The following is a 26,506-nucleotide window of genomic DNA, read 5'->3' as shown; positions in this document are numbered from 1 at the left end:
TATATCTGGTGTGGATTGGGGCAGCAAGGCGGAGGGCCACAGCAATTCGGAGGGCGTGTGGTGTGAGACGCGTGCCAGTTGCCGACATTGGGGTTGCTAACAGGAAATCCCCTGCATGTGGTGCTGCTACTGCTGTGAGGCGAGCAATGTCATGTTGTGTTGTTGCAGAACCCAGGCACTCTGCAGCAACTTGGTCAACAATGGGGCCATCCCAGAAATCGCGAGTCAATTTCATGTTCGCCAAAAAGTAGCTTAAGATCCATACTGTAGCATGAATGTACAAAAGGGTAGAGGGAAGGGAAATGACTATGAACCGCATGGAGTACAGCATCCCTCCGCACCAAATTGAAGGCATTTTTTAAATCTAGCTTGATAAGGGCCTTTTCGTCTGTGATGTTGGCGATGAAGGCTCGAGCTGCATGGGCTGCCGCCTCACACCCTTGTGGAATGCCAAACCCGAGCTGTTTTGGCTTCAGCATGTTGGCCGCTGCATCACTAACTGTTCTTGCAGCTGCTTTTGCGACGAGACGCCGGAGAGAATTGCCCACAGCTATTGGCCTTTTCCCTCCATCCTTTTTCTTTAGAGCACAGAGAGATGCTCCCAAAAAGATAGGTCTTATGGACGCTGGTATGTTGCCAGCTAGACATGTGTTGGTGAATCTGGTTAGTTCCACCAAGAGGTTCTTTGCAATGTCACCCAGTGCAGGGTTGAGCATTTGCTTGAGGTGGTTGGGTTTTAGTCCTGTGAACCCACCTGCTGATCCTGTAGGGAAGGACATGGCTGCTTTATGGACCACAGATTTATATATTATAGATTACCACAGATTTATTTATTTTATATATATATATATATATATATATATATATATATATATATATATATATATATATATATATATATATATATATATATATATATACATATATATATATATATATATATATATATATATATATATATATATATATATATATATATATATATATATATATATACATATATATATATATATATATATATATATATATATATATATAAATATCTCTGTAGTTCTTATATATATATATATATATATATATATATATATATATAAGAACTCTGTAGGGTAAGGCAGGTCCTAGCAAATAACGGCTTCTCCAATGGTTTCATCGAAGACATCATAAGAAGGAAAGTGAAAAGCCATGCAACCTCGGAAGAGACAACTACCACAACACCTATACCCCCTATTAGACTATTTTACAGGAACTTCTTTTCCACAGCTCATAAAACGGAGGAAAGGGTCCTGAAAGATATTGTTAATAGAAACGTTATCCCTACAGACAAAAATCAGAGGATACAACTGACGATTTACTATAAAACCAGAAAAACGGCCAGCCTACTCATGAGAAACTCTCCAGACACAAAACAGAACGCTTTAAAAGAGACTAACGTCGTCTATGCCTTCAAATGCCCACTTGGGGACTGTAAGCTCCAAAAAACCCAGTATATAGGCAAGACAACAACATCTCTTTCTTGGCGTTTAACGATGCATAAGCAACAGGGCTCCATTAAGGAACATATAATCTCTTCCCATAACCAAAACATCGCCAGAGAAATCCTAGTAAACAACACAGAAATCATCGATAGATACAGCGATAGCAGGCGGCTTGACGTTTGCGAGGCACTACACATCAAGAAGTCAACACCAGCAATCAACAGCCAATTATTGCACAACTATATTCTACCCACCTCAAGACTCCGCTCCAATATAGAAGCATCAAGAAATATGGACCAATAGGCTTTCTACAAACACTTCTATTCAATACCCATAGTTTCTGTTCTGTCTTGTGTTGATACTTTTAATACCCTATTAATATCCCCTCCTGTTCTGTCTTGTGTTAATGCCACATCACCCTTCCCACCTCACTCAAATGTAGATATAATATCAGAGAGACGTAAGTTCTAATCAGTTGTGTATTTGTGAAGTCTTTGAAAATGTAATAAGTTTTACGAAACGCGCCCGTGTCGCGTCAGACTAGAAATAAAAATGAATTTTGGAGAAGTGATTTTTGATTTACCTCCAACAGTGAAGCGTAATGTACGAAAGATTGAGAAAATTCGTGTTAGAATTATTAATCTTACTTTTTCGGTCATATTTAGTAATATATGTCTACAGGAAAGACTGCTACCAAAATATACTAATATACTAATATATATATATATATATATATATATATATATATATATATATATATATATATATATATATATATATATATGCGAACAAGCCTGAATGGTCCCCAGGACAATATGCAACTGAAAACTCACACCCCAGAAGTGACTCGAACCCATACTCCCAGAAGCAACGCAACTGGTATGTACAAGACGCCTTAATCCACTTGACCATCACGACCGGACATAATGAGGTGATAGCCGAGGCTATTTGAACCACCCCACCGCCGGCACTCGGATAGTAATCTTGGGCATAGCATTTTACCAAATCACCTCATTCTTTGGGGCACACGTGAGGAACACAAATGCGAACAAGCCTGAATGGTCCCCAGGACAATATGCAACTGAAAACTCACACCCCAGAAGTGACTCGAACCCATACTCCCAGAAGCAACGCAACTGGTATGTACAAGACGCCTTAATCCACTTGACCATCACGACCGGACATAATGAGGTGATAGCCGAGGCTGTTTGAACCACCCCACCGCCGGCACTCGGATAGTAATCTTGGGCATAGCATTTTACCAAATCACCTCATTCTTTGGGGCACACGTGAGGAACACAAATGCGAACAAGCCTGAATGGTCCCCAGGACAATATGCAACTGAAAACTCACACCCCAGAAGGGACTCGAACCCATACTCCCAGAAGCAACGCAACTGGTATGTACAAGACGCCTTAATCCACTTGACCATCACGACCGGACATAATGAGGTGATAGCCGAGGCTATTTGAACCACCCCACCGCCGGCACTCGGATAGTAATCTTGGGCATAGCATTTTACCAAATCACCTCATTCTTTGGGGCACACGTGAGGAACACAAATGCGAACAAGCCTGAATGGTCCCCAGGACAATATGCAACTGAAAACTCACACCCCAGAAGTGACTCGAACCCATACTCCCAGAAGCAACGCAACTGGTATGTACAAGACGCCTTAATCCACTTGACCATCACGACCGGACATAATGAGGTGATAGCCGAGGCTATTTGAACCACCCCACCGCCGGCACTCGGATAGTAATCTTGGGCATAGCATTTTACCAAATCACCTCATTCTTTGGGGCACACGTGAGGAACACAAATGAGTTTTCAGTTGCATATTGTCCTGGGGACCATTCAGGCTTGTTCGCATTTGTGTTCCTCACGTGTGCCCCAAAGAATGAGGTGATTTGGTAAAATGCTATGCCCAAGATTACTATCCGAGTGCCGGCGGTGGGGTGGTTCAAATAGCCTCGGCTATCACCTCATTATGTCCGGTCGTGATGGTCAAGTGGATTAAGGCGTCTTGTACATACCAGTTGCGTTGCTTCTGGGAGTATGGGTTCGAGTCACTTCTGGGGTGTGAGTTTTCAGTTATATATATATATATATATATATATATATATATATATATATATATATATATATATATATATATATATATATATATATATATATATATATTGGTGTATACTGGCAGCAGGTTTTCTTTCAAACATGTTTCATTGAATATGACCGCATATTCTGTATTTATTATTTTCTGGTTTAGGGCTTCTATCCCTCTAACTATTTTCTTAGCATCAGGGCTTAATTGAAATAGGAGTTCTCCAAAACTCATTTTCGTACTTTTAAGGTGAAGAAAAGAAGTGATTTACTATAGAGTGTATTACACTTATTTGTATAATTTGCACCTATACAAATAAGGCGTCTTGTACATACAAGACGTGCAAATTATACAAATAAGTGTAATACACTCTATAGTAAATCACTTCTTTTCTTCACCTTAAAAGTACGAAAATGAGTTTTGGAGAACTCCTATTTCAATTAAGCCCTGATGCTAAGAAAATAGTTAGAGGGATAGAAGCCCTAAACCAGAAAATAATAAATACAGAATATGCGGTCATATTCAATGAAATATATATATATATATATATATATATATATATATATATATATATATATATATATATATATATATATATATATACATATATATATATATATATATATATATATATATATATATATATATATATATATATATATATATATATATATATATATATATATATATAATATACTTCACTATATAAATATCAGAATATTTATCTATCTATCTATCTATATATATTTATCTATTATCTATCAAAATATAATAGACTTCAAAAATGCTATCAATCTGGTTAGAAGGGATGCAGTACTCAGTGCGGTTCATCGCCTTTTTCCTTCCCTTTACTCGTTTGTAAACTCATGCTACAGCAAGAATCTATCTCTGCTATTCGGGGGAACATGAAATTGAATCACAAGAAGGTGTCCAACAGCATGACCTCCTTGCTCCTTTTCTTTTCTGCCTAGTCATCAAGGAAGTCACCGATAACCTGTCCAGTGAGCTCAATATTGGTTTGTTGGACGATGGTACTCTAGCCGGCTCCCCAGCCTCACTCCTGGACGACGTAAGAATAATTCTGGAGCAAGGAGCAAGTCTAGGCCTCACCCTGAACTCTTCCAAGTGCGAAATAATCTCCACCAACTAGCACATAATAGAGCAAATAAAGGTTGTTTTGCCTGACATTCATACAACCAACCCTGAGGACAGCACACTGGTAGGTGCTCCTCTTGGAGGGAATACCGTCAGCTCCTATTAATATCTCCAAGTGCCATACGTGTTAAATGATTGCTATTAATGATATGATAGCAATCATTTAAAACGTATGGCACTTGGAGATATTAATAGGAGCTGCCTCGTATGGGCCAATAGGCCTTCTGCAGTTACCTTCTTTTTTATTATTCCTTTCCTCCACTTATTTTTGGTGGTCAGGTGATCTGCCCAGGCGGATATAAAGGTTTGATCAGCAATCAGATCTTCATTCTACTTTGTTCTGATGAAGGCGAATTAGCCGAAAACGCGTTAAGTATTTTCTATTTTTCACATGTGGTTATTCTGCATATATATATATATATATATATATATATATATATATATATATATATATATATATATATATATATATATATATATATATATATATATATATATATATATATATATATATATATATATATATATATATATGTCGTACCTAGTAGCCAGAACGCACTTCTCAGCCTACTATGCAAGGCCCGATTTGCCTAATAAGCCAAGTTTTCCAGAATTAATATATTTTCTCTAATTTTTTTTCTTATGAAATGATAAAGCTACCGATTTCATTATGTATGAGGTAAAAATATTTGTATTGGAGTTAAAATTAACGTAGATATATGACCGAACCTAACCAACCCTACCTAACCTAACCTAACCTATCTATATAGGTTAGGTTAGGTTAGGTAGCCGAAAAAGTTAGGTTAGGTTAGGTAGCCGAAAAACAATTAATTCATGAAAACTTGGCTTATTAGACAAATCGGGCCTTGCGTAGTAGGCTGAGAAGTGAGTTCTGGCTACTAGGTACGACATATATATATATATATATATATTAGTATATTTTGGTAGCAGTCTTTCCTGTAGACATATATTATTAAATATGACCGAAAAAGTAAGATTAATAATTCTAACACGAATTTTCTCAATCTTTCGTACATTACGCTTCACTGTTGGAGGTAAATCAAAAATCACTTCTCCAAAATTCATTTTTATTTCTAGTCTGACGCGACACAGGCGCGTTTCGTAAAACTTATTACATTTTCAAAGACTTCACAAATACACAACTGATTAGAACTTACGTATCTCTGATTTTATATCTACATTTGAGTGAGGTGGGAGGGGTGATGTGGCATTAACACAAGACAGAACAAGAGGGGATATTAATAGGGTATTAAAAGTATCAACACAAGACAGAACAGAAACAATGGGTATTGAATAGAAGTGTTTGTAGAAAGCCTATTGGTCCATATTTCTTGATGCTTCTATATTGGAGCGGAGTCTTGAGGTGGGTAGAATATAGTTGTGCAATAATTGGCTGTTGATTGCTGGTGTTGACTTCTTGATGTGTAGTGCCTCGCAAACGTCAAGCCGCCTGCTATCGCTGTATCTATCGATGATTTCTGTGTTGTTTACTAGGATTTCTCTGGCGATGGTTTGGTTATGGGAAGAGATTATATGTTCCTTAATGGAGCCCTGTTGCTTATGCATCGTTAAACGCCTAGAAAGAGATGTTGTTGTCTTGCCTATATACTGGGTTTTTTGGAGCTTACAGTCCCCAAGTGGGCATTTGAAGGCATAGACGACGTTAGCCTCTTTTAAAGCGTTCTGCTTTGTGTCTGGAGAGTTTCTCATGAGTAGGCTGACCGTTTTTCTTGTTTTATAGTAAATCGTCAGTTGTATCCTCTGATTTTTGTCTGTAGGGATAACGTTTCTATTAACAATATCTTTCAGGACCCTTTCCTCCGTTTTATGAGCTGTGGAAAAGAAGTTCCTGTAAAATAGTCTAATAGGGGGTATAGGTGTTGTGTTAGTTGTCTCTTCAGAGGTTGCATGGCTGTTCACTTTCCTTCTTATGATGTCTTCGATGAAACCATTGGAGAAGCCGTTATTGACTAGGACCTGCCTTACCCTACAGAGTTCTTCGTCGACTTGCTTCCATTCTGAGCTGTGGCTGAGAGCACGGTCGACGTATGCGTTAACAACACTCCTCTTGTACCTGTCAGGGCAGTCGCTGTTGGCATTTAGGCACATTCCTATGTTTGTTTCCTTAGTGTAGACTGCAGTGTGGAAACCTCCGCCCTTTTCCATGACTGTTACATCTAGAAAAGGCAGTTTCCCATCCTTTTCCGTCTCGTAAGTGAAACGCAGCACGGAACTCTGCTCAAATGCCTCCTTCAGCTCCTGCAGATGTCTGACATCAGGTACCTGTGTAAAAATGTCGTCAACATACCTGCAGTATATGGCCGGTTTCAAGTTCATGTCGACTAAGACTTTTTGCTCGATGGTACCCATGTAGAAGTTTGCAAACAGGACACCTAGGGGAGAACCCATGGCGACCCCATCTACTTGCTTATACATGTGCCCATCCGGGCTCAAGAAGGGTTCCTCTTTAGTACAAGCTTGGAGTAGTTTCCTCAGAATACTTTCTGGCATGTCAAGAGGAGTACAGGCTGGATCACGATACACTCTGTCGGCTATCATTCCGATTGTCTCGTCCACAGGTACGTTGGTAAACAGCGATTCTACGTCCAACGAGGCTCTTATCCCTGTGGCCCGTGTGCCCCGCAGTAAGTCCACAAATTCCTTTGGAGACTTCAGGCTGAAGGCGCAAGGAACATAAGGAGTCAGCAGGCCGTTGAGTCGCTTCGCCAGTCTGTACGTGGGTGTGGGTATCTGGCTAATGATTGGCCGAAGTGGGTTTCCAGGCTTGTGCGTCTTGACATTTCCATACGCATATCCAGGTTTATATTCCCCAATGATCTTTGGCAGGTGGAGTCCGGATTTCTTGGCGTTCACAGTTTCGATCAGTTTGTTGACCTTTGCTTTTAATTCGGCTGTAGTGTCCTTCGTTACCCTTTGTAACTTAGTTTGGTCAGAGAGTATGATGTTCATTTTCGCCAGATATTCGTCTTTTTTAAGAATGACATATATTGGCGACTTGTCACCTCTCCTGACAACTATCTCCTTGTTCTCACGAAGGCTTTTAGCTGCCGCTTTAAGCTCGGGGGACAGTATGGTGCTTCTGTAGTTGCCTCGATTCTTTCCTCCTTCTGCAATAAGTTCTGCTTGTAAGGTATCTTTGGTAGTGACCTTCTTTTGTGTCTCGAGGTCGAATATGTCGTCCAACAGAATTTCCAACTCTACTTTCCGGGCCATTTCACACTTCTATTCAATACCCATTGTTTCTGTTCTGTCTTGTGTTGATACTTTTAATTCCCTATTAATATCCCCTCTTGTTCTGTCTTGTGTTAATGCCACATCACCCCTCCCACCTCACTCAAATGTAGATATAAAATCAGAGATACGTAAGTTCTAATCAGTTGTGTATTTGTGAAGTCTTTGAAAATGTAATAAGTTTTACGAAACGCGCCCGTGTCGCGTCAGACTAGAAATAAAAATGAATTTTGGAGAAGTGATTTTTGATTTACCTCCAACAGTGAAGCGTAATGTACGAAAGATTGAGAAAATTCGTGTTAGAATTATTAATCTTACTTTTTCGGTCATATTTAATAAAATATATATATATATATATATATATATATATATATATATATATATATATATATATATATATATATATATATATATATATATATATACATATATATATATATATATATATATATATATATATATATATATATATATATATATATATATATATATATATATATATAACATGTGAATGAATATAAACATTTTAACATTCCCCATATAAAAACTCTTTATCATGGACAGTAAAGTAAAAATAGAGAAAGGGGCAAACGTGATCAGTGAATACAACTCTTAATAGAAAAATAACAACATTTAAACATTTCTTTCAGATAATTTACAAACCAAAAAACATAATGGTGGTCACAGCTATTATTGTCTGCTCGCAGCATCAAAATGTTTACAGTTACTTCACATTATCTTAATTTATTGTTGGTTTATAACTACAAAGTTAGTGTCAAAATGTTTGAAAATAAAATCTCTTGAGTATACATACAAAAAAGGACAGTTATAATAGATTATGTTCAACAGCACTGAATATTCGAATGTTTATTCGAATATTCAGGAGTGAGGCGCCATGGGCAAGTGGGAAGCTATTTGGCTGCTCATGCACTGTCCCCACAAAAACAGCGATTTTCGTAAGTTTCGGACTGATTAATGGAAACAGAATAATAGCTCAGGAAGTGAATACCGAAAACTTGTCAATCGGATGACGCGTTTTAGCGTCTTATCGTCTATGCATTCTAACTAATAATACGTGGAAATTAACGCAAATTTTTGTATGGTTTCGATAGAAGAAAAATAAATAAGACGATTGTCAAGACTTAAATTTATACCTCCGTAAGTCCAGCATTATGGACAGGTCATGAGTTTATATCATAATAAGGCTTTTAAAAAACAATTTTGACTTACCATGGGGGACGTGAAATCCTAAGTTACTATTGGTAATATGGTATTGGGGTCTAGTAATTCCTATCTTGAATGATCCTCCTCAGTGATAGACGATACATATGGGCTTTAGCAATGGTGGGTCATTAAGATTCTTCGGAAATCTGTTCTGCTGTAAATACATTCAAGGAACCTCATTAGGTTCCGAACACTCAAGTCTGTCTTTTGTTCAGAGATTGACAGTGCATTGAGAAGACATTATAATCACCCACAAGATACCATGGGCGTCAGGAAGGATGGCGACCTGGAGATCAGTCTGATCGGGTTCTCTTTGCTTCTATTAAGGCTTTTTGCCTGTTTCAATGAAGGTGTATTTGAGACCGGCATTGGAGCGTATATGTGTTCTCTCAAGGAAGAAAGATAATAATGCTTCCCTATATACTTCCATTTTAGGAAGACCTGGATTATATACTCATGACTTTCTTGGAGTAGTTATCACCCTTTGTTATATGTAATCATGGGATCCCTGCACTTATCATTGATGCTCTCAAGACAGCCGGCAGTAAACTAATTTTGATGGCATCATTGTAGACTGTGAATCAACCTCATCTGCGAGACAGTGTAAACGTAAACTGCTGATCCTCGTTTCCACCAGAGCCAAATTCCATGAAAGTTGTCAAACTCTGAGGCGACCCAACAAGGTATTGATCACTAAACCCAGCAGCAGCGCGACAAGACTTCAAATTGTGACCAGAATTGTAAAGCCTGAAGGAGGTTGGAAATTCCTATAAATAACCAACCCTGTGAGGAAAAAACTCCACTAAAATGGAGTTGTAGTCATGGGGTAGCCCATGGAGTTGTAGTTATGAGTAGGTAGTCATGGGTAGCCCATGACTACCTACCTCTTGACGACTTCGGAGATCAGTGTCCCCGTTGTCCGGTCTCTGACCAGGCCTCCAAGACTTGTCATATATTCTGGACTTGAGAAAGTAGCGACCTTTGTTTAGACATGTGAATGAATCTTATTATACAATTAGAAGCCATTCGTAAGTTTACTCACCTAGTTGTGCTTGTGGGCTCTTGGGTTGGATAAAGAAATATGTATTATTTATGCTACTTGATGTTGTAGATATTTGCTTGTGTATAAAGGAACATAATTTAATGCATTTTGGAAAGATTTCCAAAATTAAGGCAACTTTATTTACATGACTTTTTGTTTTGCTTCAGTTCTCTTCTTGGAATATCACAAAGATATTTGGTTTTCATGGTGTCCATGAGTTATGTTCCAGCTCGCTAAGAAGCGTTTTATATACATTACACATAACTACATGATTATGATCCACATGACAGACCAGCTTCAGCTTTACATCTGTTGCTTGTGTCAGTATACACCAACAGTAAGAATCAATATGGTAGACTTAGTAACTCATTGTTATTAACAGGAAGCCTGTTGGGTTTATAATGCATCCCTCAGCCAATGACACAACAAAGTACTAACTTAGCATGAATGCAGTGTACCATCCTGGATACGTAATATTAAAGAATTATTGCTGCAGACAGATGTTCAGTGATGAGTATAAAATCTCTGTGAAAGTAAATTGTACATATTGTTTATGTACAAATGTTTGCGAATAAAATTTACTTATCTTTGCATTTAATGCGTAAATTTTCATCTCTTCAATTTCTCAGTTTATGATATTTTTTTTCTTGAAGATATGTTTAAGGCTCTGATAACATTTCAGAGTATTTTGTGCAACTTAAATGTGAATAATTTAAATGTTATCAATTAAGGTATTTTACTGTTTAACATTTGGCTGGCGTTTTCCCACAGAGGAGGACCTTGGATCAAGAATGCTTCAGCGGAAGAGAAGGGAAGGTCTCAACAAACGATCCAGAGGCGACGTCAACACCGCAGGAGCACCAAGAGGCGACAGCAAAATACGCAAGAAAAGTAACAAGAAAATACGTCACAACAGAAGTGAGAAGAAGACGGGCAAGCAAAGTCAAAAGAACAAGAGGAATGGAGTAAAGAAGAACATTGTGGGAGGTGGTAAGCCAAGCGGAGCTGAGCGTCGTAGAACACGAGCTAGAAACCACAAACTCGGAGGAAAAGAAATGACACAGCGTCGTCGAGGACAAGGAAAAGTGGGACAACTTAAGCCACGTATTAAACATCAAAAGAGACAAAACACAAATAAGCTAAACAAAAACAACGAGGAGAGCAAATATCGCAAAAAACACGTGAACAATGTGAACAAATTAATGAAAAAGAAAACAACCGACACAGAAAAAGAAAGAAGGAAAGAACATAAGGGAATTTCAGAGAGTAAAAGAAAAGGTAAACAATTAAATGGTAAAGGTAAACAAATGCACAAAAACAAAGGCAAGACAATGCGGCGAAGAAAACCAAATACGAAGAAGGAAAACAAACGAATGGATGAGAGTAAACGTCGCAGAAGGCCAAAGAAAGTGAAGGGAAACAATGGAAAAATACGAATGGAAAAGAGTAAAGATAAGAGAAGACGAACCAAAATTAAACAAATAAAAGGAAATGTGAAAATCAAGAAACAGAGAGGAAAATATGCAGAGAAAAAGGCTAAAGGAAGAAGGAAGGAACAAGACAAGAGCAAAGTGAACTTACAGAATAAGATCCTGAGCGACGGAGAGAGGAAAGGTAAGTGTGAGTCTGGTTAACTAGAACCATCAGAGGGAGGGATAGTGACAGGCAGCAAGCCAAGACATATCACAGTGAAGTAAGTGCACATATAACATATACACTAAACACAAACACCTGTTAACCTTTTACCAACAATTCAGATCTTGAGCAGCTTATGGTCGCTTTGTTTTAAATGTGAACGTTCATTACCACACCCTCAACATGTTGTCAAAACACAAACTCTGGGTTTTCCCTCTGGTGGTAACCTGCTATTTTGATGTGGGTATGTGTGCTTACTTCCCCTAGATGGTATTCTATCAGGGGGGGGGGAGGGGGGGTTGGAGGTTGGGGGTTGTTATTTAGAATGTAACTTTTGGTTATTTGAACTAACCTGGTACTTGCTTACTGTCGAACAAAGACTCCAACCACTCCCAGACAGAACAAATAGCCGACCACAGTAACCACACTCCCGCTACCGTCGATCGACTGGCAATGGACACTGGAGTGCTTGCAATTATTTGGGAGATCACCCTGGTAAGCGTCTAATTCTGGGAGAGGGGTTAAGTGTCACCTTTATTTCGTTGGTACGACTCACACTGCCTAATTGTCATGACTACACACCCGATCCTGAGCCGCCGTGACTCTCCGCATTCTCCTTACTGTGGGATGATCTCTCAGTCCTCCCTTAGTTGTAGTCAACTGTCACCCACATTAAAGAAGTTTCTTTTCTCTCTCTCTCTCTCTCTCTAGCCAGGAAGCCTCACCAGGATGAAAGCAAAAGCCAGCAAACCAATATAACATTTAATACATAAGAACATACACAAGATACATATGAGAATAGTTATAAAACAATGCAACCTCTTAGACTGCTGCCAACTGATAACACTCCAATGTCGTCTTATGTCTCCAACCTATAACTGTATCAGGCTGCTGCTTAAACGTCAGCCTACAACCTTCTGCTCCCTTCACTGCTTCAGGCTGCAATACATGGCACATAAAATATTCACATAATTTCTACTCTACAAAAGCATCAATCTCTCACCTTGCTCTGCGTCTTTCATGCCAAAACGCAATCAAACACTTCCTTAAACATCAACGTGTCCAAAAGATCCTCTGTTCCATTACTCGTGGTCTCCTAGTATAATCATCAATCTGGGTCCTCAGAATAACACGCAAGGTACTCCTGCAGTTCCTCCAATCAGTTTCTCATGAAGTCCTCCTTGAATGTCAGTGAAGCTCCTCCACCGGCTTCACACAAGTTACGTGTCGCTTCCTACTCTCCTTGGAGTTTCACTGTCACTGGAGTTCCACCCATCAACTCGAAGTCCTGCAACACCTTGCAGTTCAGCTTATACTCCTCCTCCTCCGGTACGAAGTTCTCTCACTAACTTCTCCCACAGAAAACTTTAAAGTTCTCCCACACGAACGTGGCAGTTCTCCTACACAAACGTTGCAGTTCTCCCACACAAACATTGCAGTTCTCCCACACAAACGTTGCAGTTCTCCCACACAAACGTTGCAGTTCTCTCACACAAACGTTGCAGTTCTCCCACACAAACGTTGCAGTTCTCATACAAAAACGTTACAGTTCTCCTACACAAACATTGCAGTTCTCCTACACAAACGTTGCAGTTCTCCCACACAAACATTGCAGTTCTCCCACACAAACGTTGCAGTTCTCCCACACAAACGTTACAGTTCTCCTACACAAACATTGCAGTTCTCCCACACAAACGTTGCAGTTCTCCCACACAAACGTTGCAGTTCTCTCACACAAATGTTGCAGTTCTCCCACACAAACGTTGCAGTTCTCCCACACAAACATTGCAGTTCTCCCACACAAACGTTGCAGTTCTCCCACACAAACGTTACAATTCTCCTACACAAACATTGCAGTTCTCCCACAAACGTTGCAGTTCTCCCACACAAACGTTGCAGTTCTCCCACACAAATGTTGCAGTTCTCCTACACAAACATTGCAGTTCTCCCATTCAAACGTTGCAGTTCTCCCACACAAACGTTGCAGTTCTCCCACACAAATGTTGCAGTTCTCCCACACAAACGTTGCAGTTCTCCCACACAAACATTGCAGTTCTCCCACACAAACGTTGCAGTTCTCCCACACAAACGTTACAGTTCTCCCACACAAACGTTACAGTTCTCCTACACAAACACTGCAGTTCTCCCACACAAACGTTGCAGTTCTCCCACACAAACGTTGCAGTTCTCCCACACAAACGTTGCAGTTCTCCCACACAAATGTTGCAGTTCTCCCACACAAACGTTGCAGTTCTCCCACACAAACATTGCAGTTCTCCCACACAAACGTTGCAGTTCTCCCACACAAACGTTACAGTTCTCCTACACAAACATTGCAGTTCTCCCACACAAACGTTGCAGTTCTCCCACACAAACGTTGCAGTTCTCCCACACAAATGTTGCAGTTCTCCTACACAAACATTGCAGTTCTCCCACACAAACGTTGCAGTTCTCCCACACAAACGTTGCAGTTCTCCTACAAAAACGCTGCAGTTCTCCTACACAAACATTGCAGTTCTCCCACACAAACGTTGCAGTTCTCCCACACAAACGTTGCAGTTCTCCTACAAAAACGCTGCAGTTCTCCTACACAAACATTGCAGTTCTCCCACACAAACGTTGCAGTTCTCCCACACAAACGTTACAGTTCTCCTACACAAACATTGCAGTTCTCCCACACAAACGTTGCAGTTCTCCCACACAAACGTTGCAGTTATCCCACACAAATGTTGCAGTTCTCCTACACAAACATTGCAGTTCTCCCACACAAACGTTGCAGTTCTCCCACACAAACGTTGCAGTTCTCCCACACAAATGTTGCAGTTCTCCTACACAAACATTGCAGTTCTCCCACACAAACGTTGCAGATCTCCCACACAAACGTTGCAGTTCTCCCACACAAATGTTGCAGTTCTCCCACACAAACGTGGCAGTTCTCCCACACAAACATTGCAGTTCTCCTACACAAACGTTGCAGTTCTCCCACACAAACGTTACAGTTCTCCCACACAAATGTTACAGTTCTCCTACACAAACATTGCAGTTCTCCCACACAAACGTTGCAGTTCTCCCACACAAACGTTGCAGTTCTCCCACACAAATGTTGCAGTTCTCCCACACAAACGTTGCAGTTCTCCCACACAAACGTTGCAGTTCTCCCACACAAACGTTGCAGTTCTCCCACACAAACGTTACAGTTCTCCTACACAAACATTGCAGTTCTCCCACACAAACGTTGCAGTTCTCCCACACAAACGTTGCAGTTCTCCCACACAAATGTTGCAGTTCTCCTACACAAACATTGCAGTTCTCCCACACAAACGTAGCAGTTCTCCTACACAAACATTGCAGTTCTCCCACACAAACGTTGCAGTTCTCCTACAAAAACGTTGCAGTTCTCCTACACAAACATTGCAGTTCTCCCACACAAACGTTGCAGTTCTCCCACACAAACGTTACAGTTCTCCCACACAAACGTTACAGTTCTCCCACACAAACGTTACAGTTCTCCTACACAAACATTGCAGTTCTCCCACACAAACGTTGCAGTTCTCCCACACAAACGTTGCAGTTCTCCCACACAAACGTTGCAGTTCTCCCACACAAATGTTGCAGTTCTCCCACACAAACGTTGCAGTTCTCCCACACAAACATTGCAGTTCTCCCACACAAACGTTGCAGTTCTCCCACACAAACGTTACAGTTCTCCTACACAAACATTGCAGTTCTACCACACAAACGTTGCAGTTCTCCCACACAAACGTTGCAGTTCTCCCACACAAATGTTGCAGTTCTCCTACACAAACATTGCAGTTCTCCCACACAAACGTTGCAGTTCTCCCACACAAACGTTGCAGTTCTCCTACAAAAACGCTGCAGTTCTCCTACACAAACATTGCAGTTCTCCCACACAAACGTTGCAGTTCTCCCACACAAACGTTGCAGTTCTCCTACAAAAACGCTGCAGTTCTCCTACACAAACATTGCAGTTCTCCCACACAAACGTTGCAGTTCTCCCACACAAACGTTACAGTTCTCCTACACAAACATTGCAGTTCTCCCACACAAACGTTGCAGTTCTCCCACACAAACGTTGCAGTTATCCCACACAAATGTTGCAGTTCTCCTACACAAACATTGCAGTTCTCCCACACAAACGTTGCAGTTCTCCCACACAAACGTTGCAGTTCTCCCACACAAATGTTGCAGTTCTCCTACACAAACATTGCAGTTCTCCCACACAAACGTTGCAGATCTCCCACACAAACGTTGCAGTTCTCCCACACAAATGTTGCAGTTCTCCCACACAAACGTGGCAGTTCTCCCACACAAACATTGCAGTTCTCCCACACAAACGTTGCAGTTCTACCACACAAACGTTACAGTTCTCCCACACAAATGTTACAGTTCTCCTACACAAACATTGCAGTTCTCCCACACAAACGTTGCAGTTCTCCCACACAAACGTTGCAGTTCTCCCACACAAATGTTGCAGTTCTCCCACACAAACGTTGCAGTTCTCCCACACAAACGTTGCAGTTCTCCCACACAAACGTTGCAGTTCTCCCACACAAACGTTACAGTTCTCCTACACAAACATTGCAGTTCTCCCACACAAACGTTGCAGTTCTCCCACACAAACGTTGCAGTTCTCCCACACAAATGTTGCAGTTCTCCTACACAAACATTGCAGTTCTCCCACACAAACGTTGCAGTTCTCCTACACAAACATTGCAGTTCTCCCACACAAACGTTGCAGTTCTCCTACAAAAACGTTGCAGTTCTCCTACACAAACATTGCAGTTCTCCCACACAAACGTTGCAGTTCTCCCACACAAACGTTACAGTTCTCCCACACAAACGTTACAGTTCTCCCACACAAACGTTACAGTTCTCCTACACAAACATTGCAGTTCTCCCACACAAACGTTGCAGTTCTCCCACACAAACGTTGCAGTTCTCCCACACAAACGTTGCAGTTCTCCCACACAAATGTTGCAGTTCTCCCACACAAACGTTGCAGTTCTCCCACACAAACATTGCAGTTCTCCCACACAAACGTTGCAGTTCTCCCACACAAACGTTACAGTTCTCCTACACAAACATTGCAGTTCTACCACACAAACGTTGCAGTTCTCCCACACAAACGTTGCAGTTCTCCCACACAAATGTTGCAGTTCTCCTACACAAACATTGCAGTTCTCCCACACAAACGTTGCAGTTCTCCCACACAAACGTTGCAGTTCTCCTACAAAAACGCTGCAGTTCTCCTACACAAACATTGCAGTTCTCCCACACAAACGTTGCAGTTCTCCCACACAAACGTTACAGTTCTCCTACACAAACATTGCAGTTCTCCCACACAAACGTTGCAGTTCTCCCACACAAACGTTGCAGTTATCCCACACAAATGTTGCAGTTCTCCTACACAAACATTGCAGTTCTCCCACACAAACGTTGCAGTTCTCCCACACAAACGTTACAGTTCTCCTACACAAACATTGCAGTTCTCCCACACAAACGTTGCAGTTCTCCCACACAAACGTTGCAGTTCTCCCACACAAATGTTGCAGTTCTCCTACACAAACATTGCAGTTCTCCCACACAAACGTTGCAGTTCTCCCACACAAACGTTGCAGTTCTCCTACAAAAACGCTGCAGTTCTCCTACACAAACGTTACAGTTCTCCTACACAAACATTGCAGTTCTCCCACACAAACGTTGCAGTTCTCCCACACAAACGTTGCAGTTCTCCCACACAAACGTTACAGTTCTCCTACACAAACATTGCAGTTCTCCCACACAAACGTTGCAGTTCTCCCACACAAACGTTGCAGTTCTCCCACACAAACGTTACAGTTCTCCTACACAAACGTTACAGTTCTCCTACACAAACATTGCAGTTCTCCCACACAAACGTTGCAGTTCTCCCACACAAACGTTGCAGTTCTCCCACACAAATGTTGCAGTTCTCCCACACAAACGTTGCAGTTCTCCCACACAAACATTGCAGTTCTACCACACAAACGTTGCAGTTCTCCCACACAAACGTTGCAGTTCTCCCACACAAATGTTGCAGTTCTCCTACACAAACATTGCAGTTCTCCCACACAAACGTTACAGTTCTCCTACACAAACGTTGCAGTTCTCCCACACAAATGTTGCAGTTCTCCCACACAAACGTTGCAGTTCTCCCACACAAACGTTGCAGTTCTCCCACACAAATGTTGCAGTTCTCCCACACAAACGTTGCAGTTCTCCTACAAAAACGTTGCAGTTCTCCTACACAAACATTGCAGTTCTCCCACACAAACGTTGCAGTTCTCCCACACAAACGTTACAGTTCTCCTACACAAACATTGCAGTTCTCCCACACAAACGTTGCAGTTCTCCCACACAAACGTTGCAGTTCTCCCACACAAATGTTGCAGTTCTCCTACACAAACATTGCAGTTCTCCCACACAAACGTTGCAGTTCTCCCACACAAACGTTGCAGTTCTCCTACAAAAACGCTGCAGTTCTCCTACACAAACATTGCAGTTCTCCCACACAAACGTTGCAGTTCTCCCACACAAACGTTACAGTTCTCCTACACAAACATTGCAGTTCTCCCACACAAACGTTGCAGTTCTCCCACACAAACGTTGCAGTTCTCCCACACAAACGTTACAGTTCTCCTACACAAACGTTACAGTTCTCCTACACAAACATTGCAGTTCTCCCACACAAACGTTGCAGTTCTCCCACACAAACGTTGCAGTTCTCCCACACAAATGTTGCAGTTCTCCCACACAAACGTTGCAGTTCTCCCACACAAACATTGCAGTTCTCCCACACAAACGTTGCAGTTCTCCCACACAAACGTTACAGTTCTCCTACACAAACATTGCAGTTCTCCCACACAAACGTTGCAGTTCTCCCACACAAACGTTGCAGTTCTCCCACACAAATGTTGCAGTTCTCCTACACAAACATTGCAGTTCTCCCACACAAACGTTGCAGTTCTCCTACACAAACGTTGCAGTTCTCCCACACAAACGTTGCAGTTCTCCCACACAAATGTTGCAGTTCTCCCACACAAACGTTGCAGTTCTCCCACACAAACGTTGCAGTTCTCCCACACAAATGTTGCAGTTCTCCCACACAAACGTTGCAGTTCTCCTACAAAAACGTTGCAGTTCTCCTACACAAACATTGCAGTTCTCCCACACAAACGTTGCAGTTCTCCCACACAAACGTTACAGTTCTCCTACACAAACATTGCAGTTCTCCCACACAAACGTTGCAGTTCTCCCACACAAACGTTGCAGTTCTCCCACACAAATGTTGCAGTTCTCCTACACAAACATTGCAGTTCTCCCACACAAACGTTGCAGTTCTCCCACACAAACGTTGCAGTTCTCCTACAAAAACGCTGCAGTTCTCCTACACAAACGTTACAGTTCTCCTACACAAACATTGCAGTTCTCCCACACAAACGTTGCAGTTCTCCCACACAAACGTTGCAGTTCTCCCACACAAACGTTACAGTTCTCCTACACAAACATTGCAGTTCTCCCACACAAACGTTGCAGTTCTCCCACACAAACGTTGCAGTTCTCCCACACAAACGTTACAGTTCTCCTACACAAACGTTACAGTTCTCCTACACAAACATTGCAGTTCTCCCACACAAACGTTGCAGTTCTCCCACACAAACGTTGCAGTTCTCCCACACAAATGTTGCAGTTCTCCCACACAAACGTTGCAGTTCTCCCACACAAACATTGCAGTTCTCCCACACAAACGTTGCAGTTCTCCCACACAAACGTTACAGTTCTCCTACACAAACATTGCAGTTCTCCCACACAAACGTTGCAGTTCTCCCACACAAACGTTGCAGTTCTCCCACACAAATGTTGCAGTTCTCCTACACAAACATTGCAGTTCTCCCACACAAACGTTGCAGTTCTCCCACACAAATGTTGCAGTTCTCCCACACAAACGTTGCAGTTCTCCTACAAAAACGTTGCAGTTCTCCTACACAAACATTGCAGTTCTCCCACACAAACGTTGCAGTTCTCCCACACAAACGTTACAGTTCTCCTACACAAACATTGCAGTTCTCCCACACAAACGTTGCAGTTCTCCCACACAAACGTTGCAGTTCTCCCACACAAATGTTGCAGTTCTCCCACACAAATGTTGCAGTTCTCCCACACAAACGTTGCAGTTCTCCCACACAAACGTTGCAGTTCTCCCACACAAACGTTGCAGTTCTCACACACAAACGTTGCAGTTCTCACACACAAACGTTGCAGTTCTCCCACACAAACGTTGCAGATCTCCCACACAAACGTTGCAGTTCTCACACACGAACGTTGCAGTTCTCCCACACAAACGTTGCAGTTCTCACACACAAACGTTGCAGTTCTCCCACACAAACGTTGCAGTTCTCCCACACAAACGTTGCAGTTCTCCCACACAAACGTTGCAGTTCTCCCACACAAATGTTGCAGTTCTCCCACACAAACGTTGCAGTTCTCCCACACAAACATTGCAGTTCTCCCACACAAACGTTGCAGTTCTCCCACACAAACGTTACAATTCTCCTACACAAACATTGCAGTTCTCCCACAAACGTTGCAGTTCTCCCACACAAACGTTGCAGTTCTCCCACACAAATGTTGCAGTTCTCACACACAAACGTTGCAGTTCTCACACACGAACGTTGCAGTTCTCACACACAAACGTTGCAGTTCTCACACACGAACGTTGCAGTTCTCACACACAAATGTTGCAGTTCTCACACACAAACGTTGCAGTTCTCACACACGAACGTTGCAGTTCTCCCACACAAACGTTGCAGTTCTCCCACACAAATGTTGCAGTTCTCCCACACAAACGTTGCAGTTCTCCCACACAAACGTTGCAGTTCTCCCACACACGTTGTAGTTCTCCCACACAAATGTTGCAGTTCTCCCACACAAACGTTGCAGTTCTCCCACACAAACGTTGCAGTTCTCCCACACAAACGTTGCAGTTCTCCCACACAAACGTTGCAGTTCTCACACACGAACGTTGCAGTTCTCACACACAAATGTTGCAGTTCTCCCACACAAACGTTGCAGTTCTCACACACAAACGTTGCAGTTCTCCCACACAAACGTTGCAGTTCTCCCACACAAATGTTGCAGTTCTCCCACACAAACGTTGCAGTTCTCCCACACAAACGTTGCAGTTCTCACACACGAACGTTGCAGTTCTCACACACAAATGTTGCAGTTCTCCCACACAAACGTTGCAGTTCTCCCACACAAACGTTGCAGTTCTCACACACGAACGTTGCAGTTCTCACACACAAATGTTGCAGTTCTTCCACACAAACGTTGCAGTTCTCACACACAAACCTACAAATCCATCATCATACGACAATAAATTTGTCCTAACAAAATATCATTAAATGTATTCACACATTAAATGAAACTCCTCCATGACACATCTCTTCAAACACTAATGTGTCGCCACAATTGTCCTCCCCCATTCTTGACATTCACTCCCCCATTCATTCTTGTCCTCCAGTCCACACTTGGAACATGTCTTAACACGTCGCTGGGGCTGCTGCCCCTGTCGCGACTCTGGGGGCCTCCGCCCCTCAGTCAGCACTTGACCTTCGACAAGGGAGAATGTACCACTTCTCCCTCTTGCATGTTTTCTTATCTCTAACCGTCTATTTTAGCTTACTGCCACAATAAAAATGTATATCCTACATGCATAAATACTTGCCATGATCGCTTGGCACACGATCAAGCACAGGCAACCACTATAACAACTGCTACATGAGCCTACCGCAGAATTCGTAGCTCGAGAGCGTTGAACTCCGGCCCTCCAAGATGGCGTCCTCTAAGACGTGCAACAAAGCTTCTGTAAGACTGCCTCACAGCTCTTCTGCTCCTGACTTGAGTACACGGAGTCGCCCAGCAGGCTCCACAACAGAAACACCTCTTTGTTTCATTTCTCTTGAAGAAGTATCACAATTAGAGTTCCACAAAGGCGCTACCAACACACTTCCAGGTCATCTCTAATTTATCAAAATCACAGAGAAATGGGGTATGAAGTTTAATTACAGCTTCCTCACACTTGACATGAAGTAGTCTTCACTTCAACACAAACACAAGGAACTATACCCTTCCTTCTCGCAGGAGATCACGACATACAAACCCTCTCTGACGACTGTTGTAACTCAAGTGAGGTCACGACCTTCCTGCAAGCGCCACTTCACCTCTCCAAAGTATATACATCTCATTTCAAGTCACTTATTTAAATGCTTATCCTCTGCTCATATTTTAAAATAATTCACTGACGTTTAATATATATTTAACATGTACATCTTTCCTCTGACCTCTCACTCAGGTCCGGAAGGCAGAATAACTCTTACTGGGGTAGACTCGTTCCACCAGGCTACATGGGGTGACCTTTGTGTGCTCATGGGGCTTTGCTTCATTCTTCAGCCTTTTAACCTTCAATATCCATATATACGTGTTCCCGGATATTTTGGCTTAAGTCGTATTTACATATGAGTCCGAGCTAAAAGTTTGCCTTCACTATTTCACTCCTCAATTTCATAGTCTAAAATATTTATGAATTAGACCATTAATGTTTCAAAACAATTATAACGTATAAATACAAAAATTATAAAATACTTATTATCTCATATGAGGCAGTTTTAGACTTACATATGTATGTCTATCCTATACTTGAAAAATCTTATCTACCCACGTCTATTATATTACCCAGTAACCTGTTACATAAATCAAGACCCGCAGCATTTAATCAAATAATATTCCAGACCTTTTCCTAATCAAAACTTATTCAGTTTATATCAATTGTTTTTTATTGTCATATTTCAAATCCCAAGCCATTATTCGATGATATCTCTAATACCTGTAACACTATAAAGAATTAGAAAAGATATAACGGTTTACAGGAGAGATACTTAGAAGCTTACCGGAGAGATATTGAGATAGAGGTTAATCATATTGACGTTGGTGTGAACCGGATGGACACACATGTTAGTCTCACAACACCTGACATCCAAATTTCCTAAGATATGTGATTAACTTTGAAGAAAAGCAGGATTGCCAGGGCTATTTATTAACCAATACAGGTAGGATTTCTCTACTTGGTACTTAGCCGTGATAAATCTTTCATTTATATAATTTATCACTCATGCTGTCTTAATTAACAATATGTAGAGGCTTCGATGTTTAGATCATAAAGGATTATATCAGCTGGTTTCTATCTTGCTGAAATATACCTATACATAGTGTGTATAAATGTATTGCGTTTAGGATGGCCTGTGGGAGGAGATGCGTGCTAATTGTAGAGATGAATGGGCTGCTGCAACGAAGTCCTAACACGGGAGGCATTTTCGTTTAAATATTAATGTAAATACTGTGTTAAACTAATTGGCTTAAGCGAACACTTATGTGTGAAATGTGTGTATTATTTTCTCTGGTGGTGGAACAAAAGGTAACAGGCAGTAGCAAGAGGTTCTGCACTTGCAGTTTATGACAAGAAGTACAAACATTGTGGAAACTGAAGAAGAATTGTCATACTTTGAATATTTATGAGTTGTTGTCTCACCAGCTTCCAAGGTCGCTCTGGGCAGACCACCAGGGGGCGAAGGACATCGTTCTCCACACAAAGTAAAAGGATATGGAAGCGCTGAGGAAAGTAAGTACCAACTTGTTCCTTTGTTCTAGTTACCCTGACCACGTGGTGTCTATATGTCCTTGTTACAGTGACCACGTGGTGTCTATATGTCCTTGTTACAGTGACCACGTGGTGTCTATATGGCCTTGTTACAGTGACCACGTGGTGTCTATATGTCCTTGTTACAGTGACCACGTGGTGTCTATATGTCCTTGTTACAGTGACCACGTGGTGCCTATATGTCCTTGTTACAGTGACCACGTGGTGTCTATGTCCTTGTTACAGTGACCACGTGGTGTCAATATGTCCTTGTTACAGTGACAACGTGGTGTCTATATGTCCTTGTTACAGTGACCACGTGGTGTGTATATGTCCTTGTTACAGTGACCACGTGGTGTCTATATGTCCTTGTTACAGTGACCACGTGGTGTCTATATGTCCTTGTTACAGTGACCACGTGGTGTCAATATGTCCTTGTTACAGTGACCACGTGGTGTCTATATGTCCTTGTTACCCTGACCACGTGGTGTCTATATATCCTTGTTACCCTGACCACGTGGTGTCTATATATCCTTGTTACCCTGACCACGTGGTGTCTATATATCCTTGTTACCCTGACCACGTGGTGTCTATATGTTCTTGTTACCCTGATCACGTGATGTCTATATGTCCTTGTTACAGTGACCACGTGGTGTCTATATGTCCTTGTTACAGTGACCACGTGGTGCCTATATGTCCTTGTTACAGTGACCACGTGGTGTCTATATGTCCTTGTTACAGTGACCACGTGGTGTCTATATGTACTCACCTAGTTGTGTTTCCGGGGGTTGAGCTCTGGCTCTTTGGTCCCTATGTTACATGTCCTTGTTACATTGACCACGTGGTGTCTATATGTCCTTGTTACAGTGACCACGTGGTATCTATATGTCCTTGTTACAGTGACCACGTGGTGTCTATATGTCCTTGTTACCCTGACCACGTGGCGTCTATATATCCTTGTTACTTTGGCCACGTGGTGTCTATGTTCATGTTACCCTGACCACGTGGTCACTATGGCCATGTTACCTGACCACGTGGTGACTATGGCCATGTTACCTGACCACGTAGTGACTATGGCCATGTTACCTGACCACGTGGTGACTATGGCCATGTTATCTGACCACGTGGTGACTATGGCCATGTTACCTGACCACGTGGTGACTATGGCCATGTTACCTGACCACATGATGACTATGGCCATGTTATCTGACCACGTGGTAACTATGGCAATGTTACCTGACCACGTGGTGACTATGGCCATGTTACCTGACCACATGATGACTATGGCCATGTTATCTGACCACGTGGTCACTATGGCCATGTTACCTGACCACATGATGACTATGGCCATGTTATCTGACCACGTGGTGACTATGGCCATGTTACCTGACCACATGATGACTATGGCCATGTTATCTGACCACGTGGTGACTATGGCCATGTTACCTTACCACGTGGTGACTATTATCTTGTTACCAGACCACGTGGTGACTATGGCCATGTTACCTGACCACGTGGTGACTATGGCCATGTTACCTGACCACATGATGACTATGGCCATGTTATCTGACCACGTGGTAACTATGGCAATGTTACCTGACCACGTGGTGACTATGGCCATGTTACCTGACCACATGATGACTATGGCCATGTTATCTGACCACGTGGTCACTATGGCCATGTTACCTGACCACATGATGACTATGGCCATGTTATCTGACCACGTGGTAACTATGGCAATGTTACCTGACCACGTGGTGACTATGGCTATGTTACCTGACCACGTGGTGACTATGGCCATGTTACCTGACCACATGATGACTATGGCCATGTTATCTGACCACGTGGTAACTATGGCAATGTTACCTGACCACGTGGTGACTATGGCCATGTTATCTGACCACGTGGTAACTATGGCCATGTTACCTGACCACGTGGTCACTATTATCTTGTTACCATGAGCACGTAGGTCAGAGTAACATGGACATAGTCACTACGAGGTCTATTATATATGGGGTACAACTCAGTTTGTTCACAGGGACCCTCAAGCCTCGAAGAAGACGATATGCAGCACCCGGGGTAGCCTTGTCGGGCTCGCACGTGCACTGGCCCATATTGTCTTACCCTACCTTCCCCTGATATATTTATATATAGGGAACTTTATTGTACATGATTACAAAATGTGGCCGTGACACATACACAACAGAATCAATTCAAGTAAAACGTGAAACCCACCAACGGAATACCTTAATAAATGTCCCAGACAGATTCGATCATTGTTGCAAGACAAACACATCTTCGAATTCCTCTGAAGTTGAACTCGTGCCCAAGATTTAACATTTATTTCCCCCTTCTAAATTGCGACACTGAGGAGCTGGAACAAGAAGCTCTTCGCTCGCTGGTCTTTTGTAACACCGATCAATTTATCACCTAATACCTTTAGGAATTTCAATGCACATTTTCGCCACGAACCGAGGGTCTCCAAACCGATCGGAACAAAGCTGTTGCAGTGTGTCAGACCTCTGTATTTGATGGCTTTTTGCATTTCCCTGAAGGAAGCAGCGCGACCCCCTTCGCGTGCGCTATTTTGAAGGTAGGTACTGGCCAGTGTGGAAGTGCAGGTGTAGCCCCACACCTCTTGCTTACCATCCTTCCGAGGAATGTAAGGTGACCCCCATCTGGACACTTCTGAGGTTCGTTGGGTCTGAATAGGTGTGGTTCTCTTTGTGCTGGGCAGCGGGATGTGGTGAAGCTCCTCTTGATGATGTTGACATTTTTCATGTCTTGCAATCTTACCCTGTGATATACAGCATACCAGACCATGACTATCATATTGGTCTGCCATCACGATTCCGCAGTTGCAC

The 26,506-nt window shown here is 42.0% G+C and overlaps 2 protein-coding genes across 2 annotated transcripts; both read left to right on the top strand.

Annotated features, from left to right (window-relative positions):
- Nucleotides 1–8,902: 8,902 nt before the first annotated feature.
- Nucleotides 8,903–23,653, top strand: LOC138370280 (arginine and glutamate-rich protein 1-B-like). The gene is made up of 3 exons (XM_069334295.1): nucleotides 8,903–8,963; nucleotides 11,045–11,887; nucleotides 23,538–23,653. Exons 1-3 carry the CDS (start codon nucleotides 8,903–8,905, stop codon nucleotides 23,651–23,653), a joined length of 1,020 nt encoding a protein of 339 aa, XP_069190396.1.
- Nucleotides 23,654–24,655: 1,002 nt separating this feature from the next.
- Nucleotides 24,656–25,603, top strand: LOC138370279 (uncharacterized). The gene has a single exon (XM_069334294.1). The coding sequence runs from the start codon at nucleotides 24,656–24,658 to the stop codon at nucleotides 25,601–25,603; it is 948 nt and encodes a 315-aa protein (XP_069190395.1).
- The last annotated feature ends 903 nt before the right edge of the window (nucleotides 25,604–26,506 follow it).

This window comes from Procambarus clarkii, chromosome 31 (genome assembly GCF_040958095.1).
Source record: "Procambarus clarkii isolate CNS0578487 chromosome 31, FALCON_Pclarkii_2.0, whole genome shotgun sequence".
NCBI lineage: Eukaryota > Metazoa > Arthropoda > Malacostraca > Decapoda > Cambaridae > Procambarus > Procambarus clarkii.
The sequence above is the reverse complement of the archived record's forward strand: the minus strand, read 5'-3'. Positions and strand labels throughout refer to the sequence as shown.